This window comes from Pelodiscus sinensis, chromosome 27 (genome assembly GCF_052426305.1).
Source record: "Pelodiscus sinensis isolate ZL-2025 chromosome 27, ASM5242630v1, whole genome shotgun sequence".
Taxonomy (NCBI): Eukaryota; Metazoa; Chordata; order Testudines; family Trionychidae; genus Pelodiscus; species Pelodiscus sinensis.
The window spans coordinates 13,647,341-13,668,638 of record NC_143078.1 but is presented as its reverse complement, the minus strand read 5'-3'; the positions used below and the strand labels follow the sequence as shown (position 1 = coordinate 13,668,638).

Below are 21,298 nucleotides of genomic sequence, written 5' to 3'. Positions count from 1 at the left end.
AAACACCCAGTTTTGGTGACAAAAAACTTGTCTTTTCCCTTCCCTTTATTGTAGACAGAGAGCCAGGTTCTCTGTTTATTTGTCCAGAGAACTGGCTTCTGCCAGTATCCCACAATGCCTGCCTTGATGGCTATGCTCGGTGTTTTGTGACCTCTCCCCTTTCTAAGCTCCCTGAAGTATCAGACAGCGGAGAGAGCTACTCCATTTGGGGAACAAACCAAAAGAGCAAATCACTAAAGAAGAGGACTTGCTCGCTTTGTCATCTGGTAATGCAGGAGACCAAAAGGCCTTCATGAAGGTTCTTGCTTGTTTCTCATCTCTGGGGGCTGGCAGAGGGTGGGAAATGAAACCCCCAAAGTCTGAACACACAAGGACAACTTGACCAGAGATTTTACATTAGAACATTTATTTCTCAAAGAGAAAATATAGTTTCAGACAGTCAGATTATAGTAGGTAAAATTAGCATTTTTTCTTTACAAGCATAGATTTTCTTATTACCTCTCTTATACCATCTGATATAAACAATTCTAGAAAGCAAATAAACTCACTTTCTACAATAAATAGAGCGATCTGTGCTTTACAGCAGACTGACAGTAACGTTTAGGTCCCGTAGCAACAGCAGGATATTAGCCAATTAAAATTCTAAAATGTCATTTAAAAAAACCCCATAAAACAAAACAAAAAAGGAAACAAAACAAATCCCCCCAAAGATCTTAAAACAGTTATACACAGGTCACAAGTCCACAGCTGAGCTACTATTTGGAAAAAGTGTATGTTCCTTTAAATAAATTATACTGTGTGCATACAAAAAGACCCAGCAACACAACTGAGGACTTCAAGAATGGTGACAATAGGCCTGAATAATTTAGAACAATATTTTACAACTATGTACACAACTTCTTCCCTATCCACACTCTATAGGGATTATTATTTTTACAAAATCCTATACCCCATCTTTATATGTTACAGTGTGGATCCATGTCCCAATGTATAAGAAGTGGTACTTTAAAAAAGTAGACCAAGTAGAAATGGCAGTGACCCCCCCATTTATTAATTATTATTATTATTATTATTATTATTTTGTCCCCACATTCTCTTTAGTAAGAAAAAATTAAAACAATAAAAAAATATTGAGTTAAAAAGCGAAAGGATGATATTCTGTCTACAATCTTGATCTGCACCTTTGGTTCTTAAAATTTCAGAAAAAAACACAACAGAACAAAACAGATAAGAGAAATTATGCGGAGTTGCCTAATGGAAAAGAAAGGTTTTGTCATCAGTTTTCAAACATCCACTGTCCCTTTTTTTGCAAGACAATAGCAATAAAACAGGGCTCTTTGCAGAGCTGGGTTTTTGTTGTTTCTTTGAATGGATCGCAAATGCTAGAGACGCACAGAGCAGGGGAGAGACGCTTTTGTGAGAGGAAAAAGGGAAAGGGGAAACCGGTGAGGTCCTCTAGCCAGCAGGAATCCAGTCATATGTTTAATTCAGTTCAAACCAAGCTGGAGGAAAACTTTAAAAAAAACAGTCAGTGAAAATATCAGGGCAGACAGGAATTGGGGTCTGAGCGCTCCAACTAGTTATTTTAAACTGAATGTGCATAACACAATACCACAGGGCGTGTCTTCCTCTCCCCCTGATCAACTTTAGTGCCTGCAAAGCTGCCCCAGTTGATTAGACGACTCCAAAATTAGGTTAAAAAATATAAAAGATGTTTTCTTGCCTAGACTTAACGTTCTGTTAAGATGCAATAGGAAGTACACGTTTTGGAATTGTCACAGTCACTGAAATTGAAATTTACACAATGAAACTAAGTCTCAGTCACGCACACACACACACACACACAAAGAAAAAATAAAATTAGGGAACTTGGTTTTTATATTTAAAGCTCTGTGCATCTGTGCATGTAAGTATGTGTGCGGAGGAGAAAGGGAAAGTTATCAAAATATGATCTCAATCTTTTCTAACTGAGGTGAAAACCTACCATGAAAACATACTATATATACACAGGCAGGAGAGTCATAACAATAGCAATAGGCTGCAGATTTATTAACGCTGTGGGCAACCAATGTCATTTAAAAATAAAATTAAAAAAGTCCAGGGATGGACATTGTGAATTTGGCACAAGACAGTCCAGTTGGAGTTTCACGAAAGGGTCTTGGGTTATTTACAGTGGTGATGGATTCCAGAGAATTACTCAGAGCTGGCTGTAGACTAACAATTCAAGAAGCGTGGGGCATGAGGCCCAATCATCAAACTACAGCTTCCCCGCCCTTCACCGGCTGACTGTGACTTCTGCCAATGCACAGCTGCCACACTGCAGCTCTTCCCGGCTTCTTCCTTGTGGTTCAGCCTATACATCAATTCTTCTCCTGCCGGCTCTTCAGTGAGACACATTCAGAAAGAACCCGGACAGGATTTTTGGCACGATTCAAGGTACTTTGTAGGAGTTGCTCACACTGCTATGGACAGTGCATCTCTCACCAGAACACAAAAGGACACAGCAGCCACCCCATCATGCTCCTCCAGGCAGGGAGGAATCCCCGACCATTTTGTGCACGGCAAGGTCCACTCTGCCAACGTGTGACAAATGGGTCTGAAAAAACGGGGCATTTCCGACTCCCTACAGATAATTTGAGGTGACAAAGGGGTGGTCCCCCCGGACACGGCTCATGTGGATCATTGCTCGGTCGTACGCCACCTGGACGGATTTGCGGATGCTGGTTTTACGGCCCTCCATCATCTTTAGTTTGTCCACTGTGTCGTCCACCCCCAGGGGAAGAACTTTGTCCCGAGGAAGCCACTGCCTGCAACCCAAGCGGAATACAAAAATCCCGGTGACAGAGAGAAATGGAGACAGGGCAGATGGGAAATAAAGGCCAACACCCCAGGGCCATCAAGACTTCCAGCCCTTTCAAGACCAAGGGCTAAAATCGTCCTAACTTTGCAGCGGACTAAATTCTCCAGCCAATCTGACCTGACTGCATTGAGGTTACTGGGGACAGAATCTGACAAGACACCCCCTTCCCCTGGCACCCAATCCTAAATTCGTTCTGTTCAGCAGCTGCAGTCACTCTGTAACGAGCTCCTGACACTCTCAAACAATGTGAGATTTTGAAGTGCCCTGATTTTAACAAAACCTTCCAAACCCCTCTGTAACCCAGCCATCAGTCTGTTCAGTTCTCACCCAACCCACTGTCCGGAAACAGGAGGGGAAGATGCTTTGGTGCCGGCCACTCAGAATCAGGACCCTGGGCTAGCTGGACCACTGGTGTGACCCCGTATGGCTTGACTTACATAACCCCATTCAATCCGCCCCTCTCCTCTAGGAAAGGTGAAAAATGCAGAGTGTTGCAAAGAGCAGTAAACACCTCCTCTGGTGCACCAACGTGGAAAATGAGCCCCGGATCTACAGACCCGTCAGTGTGAAAGCCCTGCTCTGTACCAGGAAGGTACCAGTCCAACGTTCTGGATACCCCCCTCTGCTCAGGCATCACCCTGGTGTGCTCTGGCAGACAGGATCCAAACCCAGTTGCTCCCCTTAGAGTTGACCCGTACCATCTTATCATGGAGCCCTGCAAATCCACGAATATCCGCGGGTATCTGCATATCACAGTTTGTTTTTGTGGACATGGATGTGGATAAAAAATTTTAATCTAGAACCCTGCACAATCTATCCCAGTAATTACTGCGGAAGAGGGGCAGTGGAGGAGGGTGGAGAGCCAGTGCTGACAGCTCCATGCAGCTCCCCACTGGGACCCCTACTACACCCTAGGCTCAGTTTCCTGAGCAGGGAGCCTCCAGGCAGCTGCCCGGCTGGGAGTGGAGAAGCGGGGGCAGTCGGGCTCCAGCTGCCCAACTTTCTCATCCATTTCTCAGCTCCAGCATGGCTCCATGAAACTAACAAGACAGTCTCTAGCTGATGAAAGTAACATGGGCTACATCTAGATTGCATCCCTTTTTCGGAAAAGGGATGCAAATTAGACGTATCGCAATTGCTAATGAAGCGGGGATTTAAATCTCCCCCGCTTTTTTAAGAGGGATAAGGGATCTTTTGGAAAAGGCTTTATTTTCCGAAAGATCAGCGTCTAGACTGGCGCTTTTTTTCCGGCAAAGCTCCGTGCTGAAAAAAAGCGTCAGCCATTTTTATGCTAATGAAGTGGGGGAGATTTAAATCCCCGCTTGATTAGCAATTGCGATACTTCTAATTTGCATCCCTTTTCCGAAAAAGGGATGCAATCTAGACGTAGCTACGGTGTTTACACAGGGACGATGTCACCCTAGCTACACCCACGTCTCGTGGAGGAGGAGTTATGAGGTCAGCGAAGTAGGGCATGACACTGGCAGGACAAGACTGTAGTGTGGACACTGACACAATGAAGCCAACGTAAAGTGCCTTATGTGAACCTGTGTCATGCAGACCAGGCCTGAGGGAGTTAGGAGCTCACTGAAATGGGATGTGGATGCCTAATTCCTTTAGGCTCTTTTGAAAATCCCAGACTCATTCCATTTTGTAATGTCAAGGGGAGGGAGGGAGGGAGAGACACGAAGGAAGGAAGGAATCCTATTCCTTCTCTCGTCTGGGTTTCCTGGTGCACTTGTCTCCTGCATGTCTCCTTTGTCCAGAGCTCTCCGAAGTAGGGTTCTAAAGAGCACATGGACATAAGCTGCCATGTGACTGTTACTTTCACTGTCAGCCCTCTTTTACTTGAGCGAGCTCCTGATCCCTAATGTAGCTCCTTGAAAGTGTGGCTATCGGCACCATTTAGGGACTCACCTCTCCCCCAGTATGTCTTCCCTGTTGTTGTAGCTGTGTCAGGCCCGAGATATGAGAGACACAAGGTGGGTGAGGTAATATCTCAAAAACTTCTCTCTTTCGCCAACAGGTACTGGCGCACTAAAAGACATTTGCTCACCCCTCACCTTCTCCCTGGTACGTCACTCCAATGTGTTAAATCTTTACATTGCTTCACATATGGATTTTGAGGCTTGAATTTCCTAATTGTCAAAGCACTCCATTGGCTTGGGGCTTGTTATATCTCTTCAATCTTTTCCTACCTAATAAACCTGGCTATCCACTCAGGCCAAGATCGGCAGGGTATTTAGTCTGTCTGAGATCAAATGACAAGGTCCTTGACAGCTAGGCACAAGATTTTCCCTTGGATGCCTTATGACAGATGGCTAAAATAGCCTGATATGGAAACTGTAGTAGGCACTCAGCACCTCTGAAAAATGAGGCTGCTTGTTTAGGTGTCTAAATATGGAATGAGCCTAATGTTTTGAAAATGCTGACCTAGACATTTTGGCAAGACTTCTCTACAACTGGCTGCATACTCTGCCTTAGCTTTCAAAACAAAAGGAACGTATTACTGGCTGCTGATCTTGACTGTAAAATTAGCTCTTGACACAATTCAGCTTCTTGTAAAAGCATATTGTGAGTGTGCAGTAAGGTCACTGTGCAAATTACAGAATCATCAAATACTAGAACTGAAAGGTACCTTGAAAGGTCATCGAGTCCTGTCTCCTGCACTTATGGCAGGACTAAGCACCATCTAGACCAGGCTTGGGCAAAATACGGCCCACGGGCCAGATCCAGCCCATCAAGTCACCAGATTCGGCCCACCGACGCAGCAGGGAAACCCAGGCAGGCTCCCTACTTGCCTTCCCTTACCACACACCACTCAGAAAAAAGGATGCTGGGCTGTTTCTCTTTCAAAACTGTGAGTCCAGAGGGGAGGGGGGAAAGGCTTCAGGTGCTGCTCCCACCCCCAGCACAATCCCATTGGTCAGTTTCTGGCCAGAAACTGGCCAATGGGAGCTGCCAGTTTGAATAACAGGCAGCCACGAAGCACCACATTCCGTCGCACGTCACACACGTCCACATCACACATGCTTATGGCCCTGCAGCCTGTGTGAGGGTGGGGCAAGCAGGCAGGCAGGCTGGCTGGCTGAGAAACATGCTGGGCTGCTAGCCAGGAGTCACCTAGATAAGTCTCCTGGCCAGAGCCTGACTCTGGCACCCAGTCCCTCCCTTCCCCAACCCTCTTCCCTCCACTCCTGCCCCCTACCCCACATAACCCCAAACCCTCTGCCCTCCTCCTTGCACCCATATCAACTCCCATATCCAGTACTGCAGTCCCCTGTCCCAGATCACAATCCCTCCTGCCCTAGCTCACAACCCAAACCCCTGCATCCCAGTCAAGTGCCCCAGATCACAACTGCCTCCTTCACCCAAACTCCCTCCCAGACCTCATAGGCCCTCCTGCACCCCAATCCCTTACCCCAAATTCCCTTCTGCACCCAACGTCCATCCCAGACCCTGCACTTCCTCCATTAATATCATGGAAGAGTGCAGCCACTTACCAAAATCTTGGAGTGACCCCTCCTCCCCCCAAATTGTTGCCCACCCCTGATCTAGATCATCCCTAACATATATTTGTCTAACCTGCTCTTAGATATCTCCAATGATGGAGATTCTTCAGCCTCAATAAGCAATTTATTCCACTCCTTAACCACAGTGACAGTTAGGAAGTTTTTCCTCATGTCCAACCTAAACCTCCCTTGCTGCAGTTTAAGCCCATTGCTTCTTGTCCTATCCTCAGACGATAAGGAGAACAATTTATCTCCCTTCTCCTTGTATAATTTTAGGTGCTTGAAAGTTGTTATCATGTCTCCTCTCAGTCTTCTCTTTTCTAAACTAAACCAAACCAGTTCTTTCAATCTTTTCTCAAAGGCCAAATGCCTCTTCCAGTTGTTGATCATGTAGGCAGGAGATGCAACTGACATGCATTTGGGTAAGGATACAGTGCACAAGCCCCGTCAATGAAATTTTTTTGACTGCTTTGTCTTTAAAAATTCTCCACCGTCTGTCGGCCTTAATGACGACCAGCCTTTTATGTCCCCTTGTCCCAAGATGCTGTTAATTCTTCCTTCTGGGCAGCCCACCCCACAATGCTTGTTTGCTCACCAGGTTCTCTTGTTGTCAAAGAACAGGACAAGGTAGAGCTTTTCTCCTGCCTCTGTCTGTTTCTGCTCCCCCAACTTCAGCACATCCAGGGGAGGGACGGGGATGGGAACTCCGTTGTGAAGGAGGCCTTCACGCGGCATCTTGGGGTCAATTATCTGGGGAGACAGATGAGGTGCACAGATCAGTACTCTGAAAGCCCCGCCACATGAAGCCTCCTGCAATTCAGCCTATGAGCACAGTTCTGCTTTACGCCACCTGAGTGAAAAGGCATGGTGAGGGGGACGGGGGGACCTGCAGGGACCAGGAGGGAGGAAGAGGATGGGCGTGCATGCAGAAGAGTTCAGCCTTTTGATAGGAGAAGTGGGATTTCCCAGTGCAAAAGATGTTTGTGCCGATAGGAGGGCTCCCAATCTACTCTGCACCAGAGATTAAGCCGAATGAAATGTAGTCTGAAGCCAATGAGTTTACATGGGACAGAATTGGGTAATGGAAGCCATGAACTTTGGAAGTATGAACTTACAGCTAGGCGGGCACAATACTGTATTTTAATATAGACTTTTTTGGTAGTCAATAACGTAGTATAAATCCAGTCTTTTATTATTTAAAGAAGGCTTCCTTCTTACACCAGGCAGCAAACGTAGCGCAATTAAAGATGTTAAAATGCGGTTAACTGACTAGTCGACCACTGGGGCTCTTGTACATTTCAAAGAAGGAATGTGGAACTCCGCGTACAGCCGAGGGCCAGCGGGTGCCTGCTTTGAAATGCACAAGAGTCCCCAGTGGGACACATCACAGCCCTGTTTGGCCCCAGACTAACAACATTTTATAAAGGTGCAGCTGCCGTGTAGAGCCCGGGATCAGCTGCGGAGTCCCTAGCTGACCCCGGGCTCCATTGCTGTCCCTTTGAAATGCTGCCTTGGGGTACTCCTTCCCTCCCCCCTTCGCTGCTTCTATCTCATAGAGGCAGCGGGGGGGGGGGGGAAGGAATTGACTAGTCAAAAGACTAGTTGACTAATCTTTAACATCCCTAAACACAGTTATTACATCCAATAGGCATACGTTCATCTCATGCCAGTTTCATCCAGCTGGAACTCCACTGTGTTCATGGGAGTAACTTCTGAATTTACACTGGTACTAAATGAGAATCAGGTATACTAGTTCAGAAGCGTTGACAGGCAATGTCAGAGCTGGGAGGGCTCTGAACAAAAATGCAGTCCTTTAGAGCTGATGGCGTAGCAGACGTCTCAATTCTCTCTGTGTAAAGCAGAAATGCCAATGTGTCCAACATCTGCATTAAGTCAGTAGGGGAAGATGAAGCCAGATATGAAACCAGGTTCTGTCATCTGTGCCTTCTGACCTGGGCATGGAGGCGCATCTTACTGGCTTGGATGAGCAGCTGGGCTCAGACACGGGCCAATAGCATGAATTCGATAACACATTCTTTCTCAGCACATCAGATTGCATCCAGTTTCAAACAGGAAATAGGCTCTGGCTATACTGATATAACAGTTAAAAATCAAGTTTTGACACAGTTTAAACTCTGCTTGTGGCCAAACAAGGCTCCAAAATCCCTTAGTTGGCCAATAGGGGATGGCATAGAAGGCTTGTTCTCCTCCTTAGACTCCTGTCTGGGCTAACAAGGATTATGAACATTGTTCTAGCATAGTTTGGGCCTGTCTAGTGGTGGAATTCTGCCTGGCCAAGTTGCAGCATGGTGTTAAACCGCTATTGTGACACCAGTGTAAATGGCGCCTTTGTCATTTCTATGCCTTTGTGTGCAATAGCTTTTAGTTCCTACGGTTTACCAGCGACCATCAGCTTTTTGTCTATCCCAGCACTCCCAACAATGCAGATGCATGAGTGGCAGTCACACTGGGAAATTACACAGGTCAGGGGAGCAAAAAGAACAGCTTCTTGAGAGAGGTCTTTGTTATGTGTAGTAGAAACTGTGAAGAGCAGAATCATGCTTACTGTTTATCCGGCTCCTATATCCCTGTTCAAACCTATGTGAGAATTCTCTCTTCACTGGTTAATTGAATAATGCTTGAAAAATATACAGTGCTAATTACACTTTTCAGCAATAGCTGCTTGTCTTGTACCATGAAATCTAGCAAATTTCCTTTAAACCCCTGATGCAAGCCTATGGATTTCTTAGCAACAGCCTGTGCACTAGTCATGAAAGGTACTTAGGACTGTTGTTCAAAAGGCTGGGTGCTTAAGGTACAAAAATGTGTATGCAATAGCACTGAAATTTGCACACACAGTCATTGTAACTGTTCACCTTCACTGTATATCTGCACATGCAAATGGCTAGTTAGGAAACTACATGTATGAATGCAATAACTGTGCAAGCAAACAGTGTGTAATTGCACATTATGGCCTCAGGTGCCTGGCCGTATAGTGCAAACAGCACAGACAGCTCTTGCAATATGCCAGAGGAGGGAGCAGGACAGGAGCAAAGTGTTCCTTGCTCGGCACCAGCAGATTTATGTTTTGCAACATTTTCTCAATGGTCTGCAACAAAAACAAGCTGGCAGTTGACAGTGTGAAGGAAAGAACCAGGGATTTCGAACTCTGGAGGAAGTGTCTCTCTTCTAACTCCTACGCTGCATCCCCAGCTAAAGCTGCTGCAGCAGACAGGGAGGGTCCGTGCAGCAGGTCTACTTACCAAGGCAGGGTAGGATGGATAGCCTCGACACTTTGCCCACACAAGCTCCAGAGGTTCCAGGTCAGCATGGCTCTCAAAGGGCATCAGCAGGTTTCTGCCTACAGAGTCACAAAGAAACATGACTTAGTGCTAGGATGGAGAAGTAGGGGAACAGAAGAAACTGCTCTGTCTACTAACCTTTCTATTGAAGGATAGAAAGCAAGACGAAGAATATCGTAAATGCCCCTATATAAAGCTATAGTATGCCCACATCTTGAATACTGCGTACAGAAGCGGTCTCCTCACCTCAAAAAATATATTTTGGCATGAGAAAAGCTTCAGAAAAGAGCAACTAAAATGATTAGAGGTTTGTGAGAAGAGGCTAAAGAGACTGGGGGTGCATCTAGATCACCTTCTTCTTTCGGCAGAGGGATGTAAACGAAGCACTTTGAAAGTGCAAATGAAACCGGGATTTAAATATCCCATGCTTCATTTGCATAATCACGAAATGGCGCTCTTTTGAAATAGTGCTTTTTCGAAAAGCCTGGTTCTTTTCAGTTTAGAAAAGAGGAGACTAAGAGGGGATATGATAGAGGTCTATAAAATCATGAGTGGTGTGGAGAGGGTGAATAAAGAAAAGTTATTTACGTGTTCCTATAATATAAGAACTAGAGGACACCATATGAAATTAATGGGTAGCTGGTTTAAAACTAATAAAAGAAAGTTCTTCTTCATACAGCGCACAGTCAACCTGTGGAACTCCTTGCCAGAGGAGGCTGGGAAGGCTAGGACTATAACAGAGTTTAAAAAAGAGCTAGATACATTCATGGAGGTTAGGTCCATAAAAGGCTATTAGCCAGAGGGTAAGGAATGGTGCCCCTGGCCTCTGTTTGTCAAAAGCTAGAGAAGGATGGCAGGAGACAATTTGCTTGATCATTGTCTTCGGTCCACCCCCTCTGGGGCACCTGGCACTGGCCACTGTCGGCAGACAGGATACTGGGCTGGATGGACCTTTGTTCTTATGTTCTTAACTCAGTCAGGGCAGCCTACGGTCTCCAAAGCAGCCAGCTAATGCAGACAACACTGCTTGTATGGGTAAAATACACAAGCACAATTTCTGGCTTGCTTTCTTAAACCTACTTGCTCTATGGCAACTGCGCAGCTGAAATTTCACTGCGTTCAAAATAAACCGACCTCCACCCCTGCCTTGGGCCCATAAAAAGATACACATCATCACTAGTATGTGTGCATCTACGTAATTTTATAATCCACACCATTTTCCTGATGGAGGGCTACAGCAAAATGAGAAGTCACCTGTTTATGTCTTCTGCTGCCACACCATGTCTCTGGCGCCAGAGTCTATGCTGTTGTGCAACACCAGAAACTGAGCTGTTTCTTACTCTCTTGCAGAACTGGACAAGGGGGAAAGTAAGGAGAGGGGAATCCACACCTCTCTGTGCCTTGGGTAGGCTGCCGTCCTCCACAGTCCCCTTCCTCTTGGGATGGTGCAATGACAGCTTCCCTTCCTAAGCTAATGTATTTTAATTACTGTGCTAGACCAGGATTTCTCAACCTTTTTTTTTTTTTTTATAAAGTATCCCTTTTCCAAAAAAAAAAAAATGTATACGTACTCCCAGTACCTACTGTTTTCAGACACACACATTTTTTTTCTACCATTGCAACACATTTTTTTAAACAACTTAATTGTAGCCAGGCAGGTGAATGAAATTTTTGGGTGTAAAAAGTACAAAAATAATAAAGCGCTGTAAAACTTAAAACAAAAATTCCGTTTTCTTCAAATTTCAGTTGTGTTGACGTACCCCCTAGACTTCGCTCGAGTACCCCAAGGGTACTCATACCACTGGTTGAGAAACTGGTCTAGAAAATCTGGCTTCAAGACTAAGGTCTGGGAAATTGGAGACTGGGATCTGTCCACCTGTGACTATAAGGTCACTTGTGTGGAGATTATTTCATGGACCACGACCACTCGGTGCTAGGGGCTGTACAAACACAGCACAAAAACATGATTCCCCTGCCTGGAACTTCCTCAAGCATCGCTTACCTGACATGAGTGCCATGCCAAGCTTGCTCCCTGCTGATGCAAAATGCATAGGCCTTTGCCTCTGGGATGCATCACAGCCCTGCTTGGCCCCAGACTAACAACATTTTATAAATCATTACCTAGCAAACCTGTGCTCCAGCTCCTCCAAATTCTGAAACACTCGGACTTGGCTCAGCAGGGTCCTATAGCTATGTTTGCATGGATAAGTCCTTATCTGTGTTGTTCTATGCAATGCAGGTTCTAGGGGAGCTCCTGCTTCCTGTTCTTGATAGGAACCAGCCAAAATGATTTGAGATACTTGAGTTTGGATACTCAGTGTCCAGAGCCTTCAAACAATGGTCGAGGTGCTCGAGAGGGACAGAAGTCTGAAGAGCTGGGGACTCATACTGGAGGCACAAGACACAGGAATGACAACCCTGCCTGGCTGCTTTCATTACAGGAATATTAACCCTATTTTACAACTGCAGAAACTGAGCACTGAGTGGTGAGGTGACTTGCCCTGGACTGCATAGCAACTCAGTGGCAGAGTTAGGAGGAGAAGCCAGGGAACCACTTGCCAGCTGTACCAACCAGAAACAGTCTCCTCCATTTACGATGTGGTTTTATACTTCTTTGTGTTATCACAGTGCTGTGGTTGGGATTATCCCCTCTTTCAGCCAATTGCACAGCCCAGTTGTACTGCATATCTCACAGTAATATTTATTCAGCTATTTTATCAGCTACACCACAAAACTTTCCAAAATATCACAAGCTGTAAACACTAGAACAAAAATCCCCTACAAACACCCATGGAAGATCTCAGAATCAATGGGTCCCATGGCAAAAGACCAGCCTTATTAATGCACCAAAAACACTTTTAATATAAAAACACTGATGAGATTTAGTTGTAGGGTATATGGCTGCAACTTCCCTAAAGTCAAATGAGTTACATCAGAGGTGAATTTGGCCCAGTAAACCCCAGAGCAAAATTATAATGGGCCAAATCCACCCCAGCGAAACCCAATTGATTATTCTGCTGTCATGTATCCGGCTGTTTAATCCCTGCAGGATTAATCAACCCTCACTCAGGTTGATGGAATAAGATTTGCTACCATTTTTATGAAAGCCAGAAGGGTGGCAAAAGGTGCACATGGGGCACAAAAGATGAATCTGCTAGCCCCTGGCCTTGGAAGTGTTTTAATTAGTGTGAGTTTCACAGGTTGAGCCGGCCTCTGCCTGAGCGGATAGTCACTATTCCACAGAATGCAGACTACAAACAGCACTGCAAGTCAGAATGAAGCAGAGAAACACGTTCATAGGATGAGCTAAGTGAGGGCGAGGTTGGAAATACAGGATGTATGTTTTCTTTGCTATGCTGAAGTGGGGTTAAAAACACACAGAGACGCTACCTGCATGAGGAGCGGGCCCTAAGTGGAAAGCTTATCTGAGCAGCAGTTTGCTGAATGAACAATGCCCTTGACAATAATAGTTTCCATTGAGATAGGAGACAGAGTACAGTGGCTCTAAAGACGGGGATAGATGTATAGCTGAGAGTTAAGATTCTGCTCTTAGCGGCCCCAATTTAATGCCACTAACTGGCCTCAGTACCTGTTATCAGAATCTGTTTCTGAGTGTGCTAGAAAACCAGAGAATTAACTTGGTCTGTATAGAGATAAGAACATAAGAACATAAGAATGACCATACTGAGTCAGACCAAAGATCTATCTAGCCCAGTATCCTGTCTGCCGACAGTGGCTAGTGTCAGGTGCCCCAGAGGGGGTGGACCAAAGACAATGATCAAGCAATTTGTCTCCTGCCATCCTTCTCCAGCCTCTGACACACAGAGGCCAAGGGCACCATTCCTACCCCCTGGCTAATAGCCTTTTAAGGACCTAACCTCCATGAATTTATCTAGCTCTTTTTTAAACTCTGTTATAGTCCTAGATGATGCTCCTTTTGTTATTATTATTTATATGTTGGCAGAACCTCAGAGTCCCAATCACAAACCAGGACCCATCATGCCAGGCACTGTATAAACACAAAGAAAATACCTGCCCCAAATTGTTTCTTCTACAGAGATTATTCTCACCTGAGCTGCTGTAATCAGAGTCTCCATTCACACTGTCCAAGAAGGGGACCCGGGAAAGGGCTGGCTTCCCTCGACTACGTTTGGGAGGAGTCAGACCACTGTTATAAAGGAAGAAAAACAGAGTGTTATGGAAAGCAAGATTTCCCTGCAAAACACAGCAGAGTTATAGGATTCCACAGATGTTTGGAAAATGCTAGGAAATTATTGCTCTGATGCAATCTTGATATGAAAAGAACACTGAAGGTTAACTTTCATCAGACCTCGCTACATGCTCCAGTAAAATTTACCAATACATCTGCTTTGGCGTCTTTGAGAGGCCTGTTGAACTGGAGGAAAAAAACAATCAAAGAAGTGTACACTAAGAATCAAACCTGCAACACTTAAATGCAACGAGTTTACCTGGTTTGTGTTCAGACACTGGAGGATAGAAGAGCAGCCAAAATATTTGAAACAGAGTCTAATGGATAAACAATAGGGCCCTAGTATCACATTTTCAGGGTTTCTTCTTCTTTATTCTTCATTATTGAGAACATTTATGAGAACCATATAGCTACATCTTAAGAATTTAGCAACTTTTGATTTTTGTTCCCTAGCTGAAAATTTTCATTTGTAACATTATAGTGATGTTATAGTAACCAATTTTTTGAAAGAGTGAGACATAACCCTGCATAGAATAATTGTATGTTTTCCAGGATGCACCAGCTAATTTTCAACTCCTTGTTTTTGCGGGCATCACATCCCTCTCATATCATTTTTGTAATTATAATACGCATTTACATAGCACTTTTCATCTTCAGAGTGTGTTTCAAACATTAAATAATCTTTACAATTCTCTTGTGAGACAAATCAGCCAAGTATCATTTTCTTCATTTTATAGGTACAGAAATTGTCAAAAGAGGCAAAGTGACACAGATTCTGGGCTATTGCTCCTGTTCTTAGACCACTGGACCATTCTTATTTTTTAAGGAACTTCCAGTGGGCACAGAAATACCTACCTAATCAGTATTAGGACTAACTGTAAGTCCAATTCTTCCACTCTTGTTCACACTAAGTAGCATCTCTGTGAGTAGTTGCATTGGCTTTCATGTCCCATTGGCTTCATCAGGATGACATATAGAACAAGAGTCTACTCAACCTAATTAAGAGCGGCAAAACTGATTTAGATCGTATTGCTAGCAGGATGTCCACCATAAGGGGTGAGAAGAAGATGTGCCACTCTGGGAGAGGACTTGGAAGCTCTGTGCCTCAGGAATGGGGGCATTATTTTGCTAAGTCTCTATTAAACTCTCTGAAATTATGGCCAGCCCTTCAAAGTAGGAATAAGACCCTCCGGAAAAGGGCACTTTTTCCGGAGGATCGGGGCCAGTCTAGACGCTCTTTTCCGGCTTTTTTAAAAGCCGGAAAAAAGCGGCGGACATTTTTATTTAAATGCCGCGGGGATATTTAAATCCCCCGCGGATTTCCCTACGACGACTAGTGAAATTTACATGCCCCTTCCGGAAAAGGGGCCAGTGTAGACGTAGCCAGTGTGTGTGCAGGGAAATATCTTCCAACAAAGACTGTGAGAGGATAGGGTACAAGCCAGCCCTATACGAGGTGGTGGCAGGATGTGATAAGTAGCGAGGTGAAAATGTAACTGTGTACATGGTTAACCGATGAGTCTGTGCTCATTGGTTAACGTTCAAGGTTACACGCAGACTCCCAGTATGCACGGGGAGCTGGCTTAAAAGCCCGGCGAGCTGCCTGCCCAGCCGCCCATGTTGTATCAGAGGCAGCAGTGCGGGAGGCAGGTGGGAGCTGGTACGCACAGGGAATCAGCTTACAAGCCAAGTCCCCATGCACACCAACTCCTGGAAAGCTGACTGCCACTCCGTGTGTAATGATATAACTGTGTATATAAATCTTCAGCAATTACACAGTTACTTAATTCAAATCAGTTTAACATCCCTAGCGGTGAGGTCGTACATGTTCTACTAACATGCTGTAAACTGTTTTTATACCCAGCATGCTGTCTCAGACCTTCTCAAATATTTGTCAAAGAAAGCCAAGATTAGTGAGTACTGTGGACGATCTTTCTGCAAAAATGGGCTTTAACACAATACTATGTATGAATTACAAGAGCATCTAAGAAATTCTAGCTTCTTACCTCCCCAAACATATGTGCATTTGCTTTTCAAAAAAATGTTTATTAAAAAAAGAAATGTGTAAATCCACACTAAGTTTGCTCCTGGGCTAAAATGTGCTATGTTAATTCCAGTCCAAAAGTAATTGCTGTTGACAAGTTGTATGCCTCTGAAAACAGGTTCATAATGGAAACACAAATCAAACCCTAGCTACAATAGCAAAGTTATAGACAGCTGTTGACAGCTAACGTTTTGGAACACTCTATGGAACTCCCACAGCAAAATTTTCATCCTAAAAATACTTCTATGACTCAAACCCTCAATGGAATAATTTGTTAAGAGAAAATGACAGTGATCAGTTTTAAATCGTAGCCCAGTTCTGGAAAGATATGCTTGTGGGGAGAATCTTATGCCCTCAGAGACCACATCACCTTACAGGATGAGGGCCTCACATGGCAAAATGAGTATTTTCTTTGGAAGGAAGGCAGGCCTAGATAGGGTTTCTCAACTGGTGGGTCACGATCCCAAAGGCATCACACAAGGCCATCAGGCACTGTGAGAGGCTGCGGATATAGAAACATGTTACGATTTAAAACAAAGCGAATCGTGCTTCCCAACTCCCACACGTCCTCCTTCAAGGGCTAACATTCTCAGACTGATCGCTATGAGCACCACTACCTGAAAACTTCTCACCTCAAACAAGGAAGTCACCAACCTGAAAAAGTGATTTGGGCTCTGGGTTGGGACTCTCAAAAGCTGGGTTCAGTTCTTGGCGCTGACACAGACCAGTGTGCAATGTGGGGCAAGACACTACCTAGCTTGTAAAATGGAGATACTACCTTCCTAGGTGTTGTGAGGGGAAAATCTATTAATGACTGTGAGGATAGGTGATGTAATAGACAGAATTTATGATCATACCCCCAAAACAGAAAGGTAATATCAATCGTATCACATACACCAGTGTTCCCTATAAGCTGTGCACTTGGATGGCCAACAGGAGAGATTCAGGCCCACATCCGGCAGCATGCGTTTCTACTGGTGATGCACATCCTTACACGCCTTGGTGCACATAACAAAATTTATTCCACACGTGGATGGAAAAAAAACTGAAAGAGAACACTGATATACACTTGTGTCTATGTCAACTGTTTTCAGCCAAAAAGGGGGACCATGTGGTCACTTTACATACGAGTCAGTCCTGCCTGAGCTGCCCAGAATGGAAAAGAGAATGTCATTTCCGCACTGCTGGAAAATGAAAGCAGCCGTGCTGGTAAGTGATGGGAGCTTATGTTCACCTTATGGGAACTGGGCTGACCAAGTAGGACCCGTGCTTCCCCAATTTTGGCTCTCTGGTAGCGTATATACATGTGTAAAAACAGCTAGTCTGTGTACATGCGTATCAGGTGACACAAGTCTACTATGCATCAGTACATCTGCAACATTGAATGTTGTGGTGGGATCAATGAACTGGCTTGAGAACTATAGCTGAGTGTAAAGGGTGGAGATGCAAGAGGCTTTTGGCTCTTATTCCCAACATTAATACTGAATACGGATGTTAAGAAACAATTTCAACAGGATTTTACATGGCGAAGTTGCCTTATAAAGAAGGGCAAGGAAACCTGGTGGGAACATAAGACTTGCCTATCCTGACACTTCGTTTGCAAAAAGCTGGGATGCAAATCTACCATGCACTAAGTGTGTGTGTGGACCCTACTGCTTCGCACTGACCACTTACTCATGCTCTTTGAACAGTTCCATAGCTAAAGAGGGTAGATCAAAGCGCCCTGCGGAACTTCTACTGCTCATCAGTGGGGTATGTGCAGATGGGGCACGGCAAGCTACTGTGGGGTAGACTCACACCCCAGCTTCGCGTTTGTGTGTAGACTGTATGCATTCTGGGGAACGGTTCAGCAAAGGGGACTTACCTGCAGGCCTCAAACGCCAGCCCACTGCCCAGGCCAGAGCTGCTCTCCGAGTCAGACCCGCTTTCGGCATGTTTCCCAAAGCCGTTGGTCACTCCTGCGGAGAAGACATAACAGAATTAGCCTAACGGCTAGGTGTGCCTCTCCCGGACTCAAGGATGCTTGAAGCGGGAGACACTGGGACAGCACAACCTGCTCAGGGACACGCTGCTTCTCAGGACAGTACCAAACTGACAGGCTATTTTGTCCCCCGCTGTCTTTTTTTTTAAAAAAACTCTTGTTTAACAGTTAAGTGAAAGGGAAACTCAGTTCCCCAGACCCAGCAGCTGCCAACAGATATCTGGTAAACTATTATTTGTCTGAAACCATTTGGCACGACGGGTTAGCTTCAAACCAGGGGTGGTGATCACCACTGTCATGTGTGCATTTCTCCAACCAGTTTCTTCTTTCCCCCTTCGCTCTCCTTGCACCTGCTGGTCTGTAACTCATAGGGGTTACTAGGGGTGAGGCATCATCGCAGGGGAAACAAACACCTATTCTGAATACACGAAGTACTTTATTTACTGTCCACTGGACAGGCTGCAAAATAACACATGCCAATCTTGGGGAGCACTGATTGCAGCATCTGATCCACAGTTAAACGTGAAAACAGGCCTCTGGACTCTCCCCTTGCAAAGCAGCAGTACCCCCACGTTCCATACAAAATCAGCCCCCCTAAGGGAGACCAGTATGGGGTACAACCAGCAAAGCAGAATTAGAGGAAAGCCAAGGGAAATAATCCACTTCCTCTGGGGCAATCTGAAAAGAAAGTGAGGCAAGAGCCCAGTTTTAGCATCAGGTTCATGTCAGATGTGCCAATTAGTCAAGTCACCCAGGCTTTTCAAGCTCAGGTCAACAGCTGGCCCATCAATCACAAGGTGCTTTCCAAAGGCAATTGAGCATTATTACCCCCACTTTAAGGATGGGGAAACAAAGGCACAGGGAAGCAAAGCTGTTTGCTCAAAGTCACACAGCCAGTCTGTGGCAGAGCTGGGAATTTGCCCCCAGCATCCTGGCTCCAAGTCTGGGGTTGTAGCTGCTGGAAACGTGTACAAAACAACTCAATTGGAAAAGGTAACTCATACTGATTACAACTAACGACCACAGGAATCACTGTATTTTTTTTGCTAGAAAACCAAATCTGAGATCTAGGAAAAGTCACCTTAGATAAAACCTTCTGCCTTGGATTTCCAGTTCACTTGGCTATGCTAGAGAGTAGAAAAGCAAATTCTCCATGGGTAGACCAAAGCTCCATCTACCATCTTTCTCTCAGGCCATTTCAAATGTCACTTTAACAATGAAATCAAATATTTAGACGTACTCTGCTGAACTCTAAAGTACCAAAGTTAGAAAGTTCCCTAAGCTGCCTGATTTTTATATTGCCTAACATACAATTACAGAATTTACCAGCTCAACAAAACACAATCCACACTGCTGTGATATGGTGTTCCCTGAGAAATAAATACAAATGCAGGATCATCTTTCAGCTTACACAGAAGGAGACACGAACTCCAAAGAACAGGCAGGAACATGCCCACAGTAAGGGTACATCTACTCTGCATCCCTAGTTCGGACTAGCGATGCAAATGGAGACAACCGAAGTAGTTAATGAAGCGGGGATTTAAATATCTCGCGCTTCATTAACATGATCTCGTCCCGGCACTCACCAGGAAGTGAGTGCCGGGAAGCGTTAGTTGGGACTAAAGCCTTTAGTCCAAACTAACGTTACTCCTCAAAAAATAAGGAGTAACGTTAGTTCGGACTAAGGACTTTAGTCTGAACTAACGTGTCCCAGCGCGCACTTCCTGGTTCGAATCAGCTGTGATTCGAACTAGAGCGCCGGCGAGATCATGTTAATGAAATGCTCCTCTTAATGCAAGCCAAGTTATTATTCCACTCCCAGCAAGCCAAGTTATTATTCCACTCCCAGCACCTCTTGGCTGAGTGATGGAGTGCAAGTCCTCTGGGTAGATTCCAACCACACCATAGTTTCCCCTATTTATTTAGCAATGGAATCCTACAACCACCCCAAACACCAACTAGTTCCACAACCCCTTTACAAGTGACTAAGGGCAGCAGCTGACCCGATGGGAATTTGGAGCCCGTCTTTTAAAGGCAGCTGGGTCAGCTGGCCAAGAGAGCAAGGACCAGGCACCCCTGCCCAGACACTGAAGAGTCACCTGTCTCTCCTGACTGCCTGGGGGATTTCTCGCCATCACTGGCACTGCAGCTCCTACTTCGCAGCCGTTTCCGAGCTTGTTGTTCGCCCTCTGCACTGGAGGGGGAAAGCTGTCCACTCTGGCTGTGGTCCTCTCCATTCTCCAGGGGGCAGTCCAGGCCCCTCTGCAGCTTCACCCCATTCTTAGCTTTTTTAAAAAGCACAGACGTACGCCTGCCTACGCCACTGAAGGGGGGACTGGCAGGAGAGTCCGCGGCCTGAAGTGCCAGTCCGTTCAGCCCACTGTCACTGAGCAGGCGTTGGAAAGCCTGGCTCTCCTTCTGTAGTGTCTTCTTGTCAAAGAGCTCGCCCTCCGATTTCATCCGCTTCTGCAGTCGGCTCAAGGACTTGCTTTCACTAATGGGCTTGAGCATTGGAGGATCCTGGAGAGAGTCCAGCTCAGAGAGGGAGGGTGCGGGTCCTGTGGGTTCCAGGGTGGGAGGATGCGGGGGCTTGGTGTCATCTGCTAAAGAGAGAAAGAATCTGCTTGAACATTTTAGGAAGCGTCATTCCCTGAAATAATAACAACCCTCTGCATTTCCATGGCAGCAGGAAAGCCTGGAGTGATCACAGACGCCTGTCACTCTCCCTTATGGATACAGCAAAAGACACAGGTCAGAACTAGACTTCCCCCGACGGAGAGCAAGACCATCTTCGTCCACACTAGATCCAGCTGCCATGTCAGTTGCAGCCCGTCCCAATACTTAGTCTCCAACACATGAAAAGACAACCTCGCATAGTGACATGCAGCAAAGCAGGGAGTGACGGACGCGAGACACTGGATGCACAGACAGATCTAAAGACTACTGTTTAGAGATATGCCAGACACCATAGGCACAGGGCCTGGTCACACACTTGTGCCTCTGTACTTGTGTGTATTTCTGTGAGCTAGGGATTGTATTTAAGCAGGGATTTTGAAACGCGTTTGTTCAGGTAAACGTGCAACCGCTGAAAAATCCTGTGGGGCCGCCTGCACCCACCCATATCAGAGCCTGTTTACACAATCTCATCCCTATATTTAAGCTCCACGGGGGAGGATTATGAAGCTTTTTCCAGGGACTAAGTCACTGCAAATCCCGTGACAGATAACTCCAGAGACCTGCCACCCTGGCAGGCGTTGCGGAGACTGGTTCAGGCCAGGTTTGAAGGCCAGCAGAGAAAGAGAGGGGTTTTGGTATAAAGCCAAAGCCCCCCATTTCGAAGCTCAAACTGACATGAAACTATGACCACGAGAGTAAAACCCCACTGGAAA

General features: G+C 45.5%; 1 protein-coding gene across 3 annotated transcripts in view; it reads right to left on the bottom strand.

The window, feature by feature from the left end:
* Positions 1–389: 389 nt before the first annotated feature.
* The window catches only part of BRPF3 (bromodomain and PHD finger containing 3), a 52,015-nt gene continuing 31,106 nt past the window's right edge, over positions 390–21,298 (bottom strand). For 2 of the 3 annotated variants that reach the window (XM_075910524.2, XM_075910525.2), the window contains exons 8-13: positions 20,009–20,512; positions 17,793–17,886; positions 13,745–13,842; positions 9,636–9,733; positions 6,968–7,122; positions 390–2,807 (exon numbers count right to left, since the gene is read on the bottom strand). In XM_075910524.2, the coding sequence (XP_075766639.2) occupies positions 2,624–2,807; positions 6,968–7,122; positions 9,636–9,733; positions 13,745–13,842; positions 17,793–17,886; positions 20,009–20,512 (1,133 nt within the window). In that variant the 3' untranslated portion in view covers positions 390–2,623. The remainder of the gene's footprint in view (positions 2,808–6,967; positions 7,123–9,635; positions 9,734–13,744; positions 13,843–17,792; positions 17,887–20,008; positions 20,513–21,298) is intronic. The other variant, XM_089773725.1, reaches the window with a different exon arrangement.